Here is an 8,912-nt window from a genome sequence, read left to right as displayed (position 1 = left end):
GTGATGGTTGTATATTACCAACATAGTCCGTTAAAAGCACTAGATGCTTATCAATTCTCCTTATCACCCAATTTTGTGAACTGAGCCAAGAATATAGGACAAGCTTGGAGATTGAGATTAGATAAAAATTTTATGAATAGTAGTAAGATAATTTATGAATAGTAGTGAAATAGTTTGAGTGTTTTATGAGGTTTTGAGAAATGAGAGGAAAAAAAAAGTTGAATAAAAAATATTATAAAGTTAAAAGATTTTTAGAATATTATTTTTGTTTGGGGATTTGAACAAGCTAAATTGTTTTTTATTTTTTGTTTGAAAGTTTTGGAAAGTTGTAATGATTAATTTGAAAGTATTCATGTTTAAGTCATGTTTGGGAAGGATATGAGAATCTTGGGATGAAAACATTTTCCAAACAAGCCAAATTGTCACCCAAGTCAAAAAATTTTACACCTTTAATTGAGTTCCATATAGTACACATCACAGACTTACAAGCATCCTTATTATAGAATTTCAAGGTGAATAAGCGAAAAATGAGGCAACAATTAGTATAATTTGCCATATGTAGATTAACTTCAAACATGTAACCCTCTAACAGAGAATTTCTGCCACTTCTCAACAAATCATCATCCATCATAAATTGGACAACTTCGAACACAACCTCATGAAAGGGATTAAACTTGTGCCATGAAACAAGAAAACAGACTCTCAAATCAAAGAAGTAGTAGCCTAAATGCTAATTGAGAGAGGAGTTCCACTTCTAAGCTGTCTGACTGATATTATGCATATAACAACCTCCCTTTCATCTCCTGCCATGTCAGAAATTTCACCAAACCCACAATAGCCTCACTCACATGGTATAACTCTCAAAACAAAAAAGGAATATAGCAAGTTTAGTTCCACCCCACCCTCAATATCTACACCTCCACTGCCATCTTCCATGCCGTGAGTTTCATCCTCCATGATAGAACCCACAATAGCCCCTCCACATAAATCCCGAATCTGGAAGCCACTGCACACACACACATACATAGAGAAAAAGACTAGTGCACTACGTTTAGCCTCCGTTAACCCACCTAGCAATAACTACCATCATAGCAGCCCAAAGCCCTATCGTGCGCCACCACCCCTTGCCACAAAAAAAAAAAAAAAAAATCACTGCACCATGAGATGAAAATAGCCGAGACACCATGACCCAACCGCCTAACAAACCTCTGTTTTTGCTCCTAAAAAACAGAGCACAATTTCTTCTCATGCACGACAATCCCGCAAGCTTCCTCCACCATAGCGCCATTGCTACCTACAGCCCACGGGAAATCAACAACCCCACGGCCCCGTAGTACCCTGTCGCATGATTAAACTGCCATAGTTGAACCATTGCACCTCCTAACACCACTACCGATAGCACCTAGCACCATCGTAACACACAAATCTCTTCTATTTTTCATACCCAAAAAAACAAAAAAAGTGGTGAGCACCCTATGAAAACCACACCAAAGGATCCCCACACACCACAGATTTTACGGCCATGAAGCCAAAACAATGCTCAACTCAAGTCTACATTTTCTCATCTCAACTTCAATGCACATTGTTCTCTTTCCTCTAACTCAGTCGCCGCCGTTGACTCCACCCTGGCTCTCCCTAAAATCAAGAAGTTGGAGGATGAATGCGTGAGGGAATTAAAGGTAGAGACGGAAACAAAAAGATTATATTTTGAGAGAAATTTAGCACAAACGAATAGAGGAGGTGAGAATCTTTGAATGTTGAGAGAGAGAAGTTTGAGAGAAGGGAATTAAAGGCTGGAGCACTTTCTGCAAAATGGTTTTAAGACTCTGAAGGCCACTGTGTTTAAATATTTACTACAATAAAGAAAAGCAGAGAGCTTTAAGCAGAAGTCCTTATTGGATTGCATATAATTTTTCTAGGGCAAATCTATCTCTTTAAAAAGCTGCTTATCTTTATCAGTTGTGCTACATACATGCATAAATTATGCCTGTATGTGCACCCCCACGTCAGCATTTTATTAAAAAAAATGAAAGAAGAAGAAAGAGAAAATACAGACTTTTCGTTCTCTTTGATTTTCATCTCTCTTGATTTTGGAAAAGTTGAGTTTTGGACAGGACTTCATTTCTCGCCCATTTTCTTTGCAAACCATATCCCCCAAAACAACTTTAGAAGTAAGAGGTCTGTTTGCATACGATCTGCTCTGGATTTTTTCTTTTCGAGTTTTCTTCTTCTTCTCTTTCTGTTTTTAGCCAGTTTTCATGCTATTAATTACTTCTGGATTTGTTTTTCTGGTTTTGCTTCTTGGGGCTTCTTTATTCAGCTTGAAAATATACCATTGCTAGATGTGATTTCCTGATCTCTCTGTGTCCATGTTTCCCGGATGTTGTTTGGTCTCATATCTCTTTGGATGACCTTGTTTTTGTGCAGATATTGTAAGCCTTGGGCAACTTTCATAGCTATTTTCATCCTTTTATCCCAGTAGATGGGTTTGTATGTTCTGTAGGCAGTGAAAAAAATGGATAATTTATTTTTGTGCTTAATTTACAAATGGAATTGGAAATGAGCTACACAAATTTGTTCTGCAGGTTCAGATAAGGGATTGGTTAAATACTAAGAGTAGGTTTCTCCTTTCAGAGAAAATGCAAGGAGCAAGACTTTTAGCCATTGCGATATATTAAATTCAGAGAGATATAAAAAGTTTAAGCCTTTTCTTTTTTACCTTTTTTCAAAGAAAACCTTCACGAACTAGTTGAAATAAATTATATCCTAAGTGGTGCAATGTTCACAGAAGAAATTTATGGTTGATACTATGTTTGGCTATTGAGAAAACTCAAGAAAAAAATGAAAATTGTTTCAAGTTCCAACAGGTACACTCGTAAGATTTCCGGCTTCAAGAAACTCACAAAAAAGTGAGTTGTATTTCAATGCAAAATATACATGGTATGAAAACTCTCATCAATGATCACCTAGACCAGCAGGGAAAAAAATGAAATCTAAAAGATGGAGAAAATAGATAGCAAGTCTTTTCACGAATATTTAGAAAAGGGGCAAGAGAAACGATTCATCGAGTGGGGAAAGAAGGCGAATGCCAATCTTGAGGAGAGGAGAAAGAAATCTGATAGAGGACCCAACATTTCAAATTGTCTTCTAATTTCAAAAAACGACATTGTCTCATTTTGCCACCGTAATTGGCGTGCACGGAGCCTTCCCGCTTCACGCCTGCAAATAGACTTTTTCTATCTTTATATCTCTATCCAAAAGCTCTCTCCTTCTCTCCTTTGGGTGTCTCTATTTGTGTGGGCGCTTATCTCAATCCCTCTCTCTCTCTCGTATGTTTTCTTAAATGATGGTGAGAATCTGATCCTGTGAATCTATATGATAGTTGTGGTGGGAAGCCTGCGGCTCACTTAACTATTCGATGACTGTTAAATGGGAGTAGTTGGACGGACGGTGCTAAGGTTTTATTTGAGAGAGACGCCAAACCAACAAAGCGGTTACCTTCGTTGTCATATTCCTACTTGCGCGCTCCCGCTCCTAAAAAGGCTTTTAATTTCCTTGAAACGCAGACCTACACGTGTCTCTCTCTGGAGCTTTTGTGTGTATTTTTTTTTTCTGCACCTCTCTCACGAATACACACGTAAACGAAAAGCGATACCTTTCCCACCACCTATTCTCTCTCTGTTCTCCATTTCCATACTATCCCATGGCCGAGTCCTCACCGCGCAACCATCAGCCCCGCCAGAGCTCTTCCGGTGGCTCCTCGGATATCTCCGTAGATCTCGAACCTCATCCTGCCGCAGTCGATGGCAATGTGGTTGTGTCATATTCTGGCGAGGGTACGGTTGACACCAAGACGCCAATACCACTCTCTTCTCTGTTCCCTTTTTCTCATTCACCTTTTTTTTCCATGTTTCCGATGTCATTTTCTCTCGCATCTGTTGCTTTGTTCGTTCATTAGTTACATATTCTCATAAATTGTGGGAAGGGTGGGTTTGTAACTGATGGGAGGGCCAACGTATTAACATTTTGATTTATGGATGTGCGTTTAGGGATTCTTGGGAGTAATTCATCAACAAAGTGTCTCCCTGGGCAAGGCCTGATGGTTAGAAGGTCAGATGCAAGTTCAAGTTCCAGTGAAATTAGTAAGTCCAAAGGGAATCACAAGCTAGGAAGGTTCGCAGCTAAGTTTTCCGACGAGAAAACTCCATTCAAGAAGAAGGTTTGGTGTAATAAGAATAATATTAACACCTGATTTTTACATTTCGAACTGTGCACATTTTGTTTATCATAGTTAGGAATTTGTAATTAAACCAAAGATCTTGACTTAGTTTTTGTGGATAGGTTTACCGAACCTGACTCTGTACTGCTTCCTGAAAACACAATGCTCATAAAAGTCGAGCTTTTCCTGTTGTCTAATCACAAATCACACCCTGTTTGGCCGAAGTTGTAATTATACCAAAGATCTTGGCTTAGGCCTTGTTTGATTTCGAAAAACATCTCATCTCATCTCATCTCACCTCACCTCATCATTACAACTTTCTCAAATCCCCACAAAAAATAAAATAAAAAATTCAACTTTTTCAAATCTCAAAATAAAAATAATATTAAAAAATATATTCTAACATTATTTTATTCAACTTTTTAACTTTAATCTCATCTCATCTCATCTTATCTCCGAAAACAATCGAGCCCTTAGTTTTTGTGGATAGGTTTACTGAACTTGACTCTAGACTGCCTCCTGAAAACACAACGCCCATAAAAGTAAAATATTTCCTTTTTGTCTAATCACAAATCACACCCTGTTTGATCGAAGTTGACATTCCTTTTGAGTCTGGAGCATCTAATATGACACAACAATTTGTATGGCCTAAAAAAGAATATAGAGGCTATTAATATTTATTCTACATACACTTATAAAATAATAATAATAAAAACTATTCTGCATGCACTTTGGACTCCCTTAATCAGAGTATTTGAATTCAGATGAAGTCATTAAAGTCTGCCAAGGCTGTTTATATGTGATATAACCTGTGGAAAAAGCTTTTGTGCCATCTATAAAATGTCAAAAAATACTTTTAAGTGGAAAAATCCCTGATCCAAATATAATGTTAGAATTTAGTTGATTGTGCCTGATCATATACACATACATATATTATATGTACGTATGCATTTCTGCTTCTATGTGCTGAAGTTTTCTCAATATGTGGTTTAAAAGTTCATGGCTTTGTGCGTTAAGGTCACATTTGGGAACAAAGATTTCTTCAAAATGCAAACAATTTTCGACCAAAACGACTTTCACAAAACTCCAAAAAACATTTTCACAAAAGTTTTCTTCCCAAACATTTTTTTAACCAGCCGCATCATTTTTTCAAACCCCAATAAAAGTATCTCTAAAAAACTTTCTCAATCCAAACATATTTTTAGTGGATCCCATCACTTTCAACCTTATAAAATCCATCTTTAAAATTTCCTTATAAACATATGTAGTTTTCAAAAACATCTTTTTTTTTTGATAAGTTGTTTTCAAAAGCATCTTAAATCCAAACGTACTCCCGGATCATGTTTTGATATTGACAACACTTGAAAATCCTGCAGCTTAAATGGCTAAAACAAGTGGCCATGGTTAAGAAGGATGGGACTGTACAATTTGAAATTCCTGGAAATATTAAATCCCAAAGCTTCGATTTTTGTACTGGAGTTGCTCCTGCTACTGCTGCTGATACAGAACCCAGTGAAGAAGTTCAAAATATACCTCCACTGCAAATTGTGATGCTTATTGTTGGAACACGAGGAGATGTACAACCATTTGTTGCCATTGGAAAATGTTTGCAGGTTATTTTCATTTTCTGCTTTTGTTAGGCCTTAAAACAAATCTCTTTAATAGGATTCATTGGGAAAAGAATTTAAAAAAAAGCTATCCTCTGCCACTATTCAACTGGCTCTTAGAGCACGTGGTGTCGTGCAGTGCTGTGCATGATGCATCTACACATGTGACGTTAATTAAGTTTTTTGCCAAGTACTTTTGTGCATCTTGTGGTTGATTGCTGGGATCACAGTCTTGAATATGTGCTGTCTCACAAATGTAGGAAGTGCATGAACAATAGAAATGGAATCTTTTATTACTTTTGGCTTGGGGAGGAATAGGGATTTAAAATGTTGCTGCCATTTTAGTTGAAATTGTGACTCTTCTCAGTGGCACTCAAGAGCTGGTAAGGGTTTTTTTTAGGGATACTGTTTAGATTTTGACATGCTTAGGACCCTCTTACCCCACTCAATGCCAGTTGAATTGGTTCATTTTTTTTCTTTTTTTTTTTTTTCCATGCCTTGAGGCTTATCAAGAATTTTTTGTTATTCATGAATTATTTTCTTCTTCTGATTACTAATGCATGCGACATTCTTGAATCTTGAACCTACGACTTCACCCTCTACCCTATTCTTATGGGAAAGGAAGTGCCATTTGAGCTAGATCTTCTCAGCTTTTTACACTAGGATAAACCACGGCCATAGGGGATCTATTTAATCAAGTATTCATGTCATAATGCATTCAGTTCAATTTATTTTCATCTGTGAATAAGTCACTTAAACAGCCCAAAATCTAAGGATCACGGCTGACCTTATTTTTCAATTTCAGTGACATGGATAGGTTTACTCTTTATTCTCTCTACCATTCTTTTATCCTTCTCTTCCTTATTCTCGTACTCTTCTTTTGTTCTTATACCATGCAAGTTGCATATTGCTTGTTTTAAACCATAAAGCTGCTCGTTGTTGATTGTTTTGTATTCCAGACTTTCTAAATTTTTTATAATAATTTAGCTAATTTGTTACTGGCTTCGTAATCTGCTATAATGTACTCTTGACTATCCACTAAATGTATCGCAAGCTTGCAGAACATCCGTATGCCTAACATGTCTCTACCAAGGAAGGTTGGGCATTTTTTTTTTTTTTTTTGACGGAACCTCTGAGCTTTATTGATAAACCCTCACTTATGGCGGAGGAATACTATGGTTATAGGTACCAATAAAAACCTTATTACCAATCAATCACAGCAATCAATAATCCAAATAAAAAAACCCCAATTAAAACTAAATACATCAACTCAAGAACATCTCAAATAAGGAAAAGACAATTTGTCAGTGCGAATCAAACCTTTAAAAATTTTTGGAACATGCAATAAATATCTCCAAACGCGAGTCAAGCCTTGAGCTCCCAGTTTAGCCAAATAGTCCGCCGGTGCATTTCTTCCCGAAAGATATGGTTAATAACAAAATTACCACGTCTGAACAATCTCATAACCTCCTCCCAAAACTCTTCTAAATACCAAACACCACATCTCTGTTGATGAATCCAGGTTACACAAACCAATGAATTGGACTCTATGTCCACCTGTTGAAGCCCCAATGCACGGCAATATTTCAAACAAATTAACAAAGCCTTCAACTCAGCAAGATTATTAGTTCCATCCCCAAGATAGCATGAGAAAGAAAGCACCATATCCCCATGCATGTCCCGAATTAATTCACCTGCTCCTAATCTCCCCGGATTACTGAAACTGCAGCCATCAATATTCAACTTAAATCTCCCCTGCCTTGGCTTCACCCAATAAATTAATTGAACCCGATCTGGTTTAAACGGGATAATAGGAATACACAAATCCCTCAGCCTATCCTCATTAGCAAAAGAAAGCTTAGCAAAGTTGGACAGATTGCTTTGCACTTTCCCAAGCCAAACACGAACAGATCTCCAAACCTCTTCTGCCAAAAAACATCTTCCTTCCATTCTTGCCTTACACCTGCGTTGCCACAATGTCTCCTTGTATTGATAGTTGACAAGATTATTGAATTTTAATGTGAGTTGTGCAATATGGTTTTGTAGTTGTAATCATTTGTAGTGGAGAATAGGTTGCATATGCAAAGTAAATGAAAACTTATGTTTTATTGCAAATCAGAATCACATTCTCTACTGGTAATGTGAACTCATGAAAACTTTGCTTGTAGGGGTGTGGCCATAGGGTTAGACTAGCAACTCATGCTAATTTCAAAGATTTTGTCTTGACTGCTGGGCTGGAGTTCTTTCCTTTAGGTGGAGATCCAAAAGTTCTTGCTGGTTGTAAGTGTTAAAATGCCACTTTCTTGTAAATCTACTGTTTTTGACATGGTCTCCTCTTATTGATCTGTCATATATTAATGGTTTGGATAATAATTACAGCATTGATGTTATAGAAGCACTCTATCTTGTTGCTTTTCATTCGTAGCGGAGTAAGCAGAGATATTTTACCTGATAAAAGTAATGGAAAACCTGGTTTCTTTTTGTCTACCTTTTTCTACATTTTTTGTCCTGCTTTCTTTCCTTGGAGGTGAGAAGGCTCGAGTCTACCAAAGAGAGAAAATACGAGTTGAGGACTAAAACTATCGAGTCTACCAAAGAGAGAAGATACCACTTGAGGATTAAAACTATGTTTCCCTGTGGAAATTATCAACATTTGCAAAATTAAATTTGGCATTATCCTTTTAATGGAAAAGTACAAATTTTTTTAGGATTCCCAGTTTTTTGAAATGCTTTTTTCTTTGAAAAAAGAGGAATATATTATAAGAATACATGAACTTATCAGCTGTATTAGTCTTCTATAATTTATGTTCCTGGAGGCTAGTATTGCTAATAATCATTATAACAAGTTTCTAGGTCAAATTGCTCATGGTCTTTGGCCAATGTCTGGCTGTATAATGTTTCCCTGAGGTGGAGGTATTGGGGGTGGTTATTACTTACTATGTCGATAAATCATATTTAAAGAGTATTGCTACATGTCACACTACTATCCAACCTTCATCCTACTTTATAAATGTGTCACTTTCCATCAACCTTGGATCATCTCTTATTTTTCTTAAAATAAATTCAAAGGTTGATGGGCAATCCTA

The 8,912-nt window shown here is 36.7% G+C and overlaps 1 protein-coding gene across 1 annotated transcript in view; it reads left to right on the top strand.

Moving 5' to 3' along the window:
* Nucleotides 1–3,580: 3,580 nt before the first annotated feature.
* LOC121259071 (sterol 3-beta-glucosyltransferase UGT80A2-like) overlaps nt 3,581–8,912 on the top strand; it is a 44,465-nt gene continuing 39,133 nt past the window's right edge. The window contains exons 1-4 of the mRNA XM_041160562.1: nt 3,581–3,836; nt 4,050–4,219; nt 5,596–5,832; nt 7,995–8,106. Coding sequence (XP_041016496.1) covers nt 3,704–3,836; nt 4,050–4,219; nt 5,596–5,832; nt 7,995–8,106 — 652 coding nt within the window. The 5' untranslated portion in view covers nt 3,581–3,703. The remainder of the gene's footprint in view (nt 3,837–4,049; nt 4,220–5,595; nt 5,833–7,994; nt 8,107–8,912) is intronic.

This window comes from Juglans microcarpa x Juglans regia, chromosome 4D (assembly GCF_004785595.1).
Source record: "Juglans microcarpa x Juglans regia isolate MS1-56 chromosome 4D, Jm3101_v1.0, whole genome shotgun sequence".
Lineage (NCBI taxonomy): Eukaryota > Viridiplantae > Streptophyta > Magnoliopsida > Fagales > Juglandaceae > Juglans > Juglans microcarpa x Juglans regia.
Note: the sequence above shows the minus strand (reverse complement) of the source record. Positions and strands in the feature narration are given on the sequence as shown.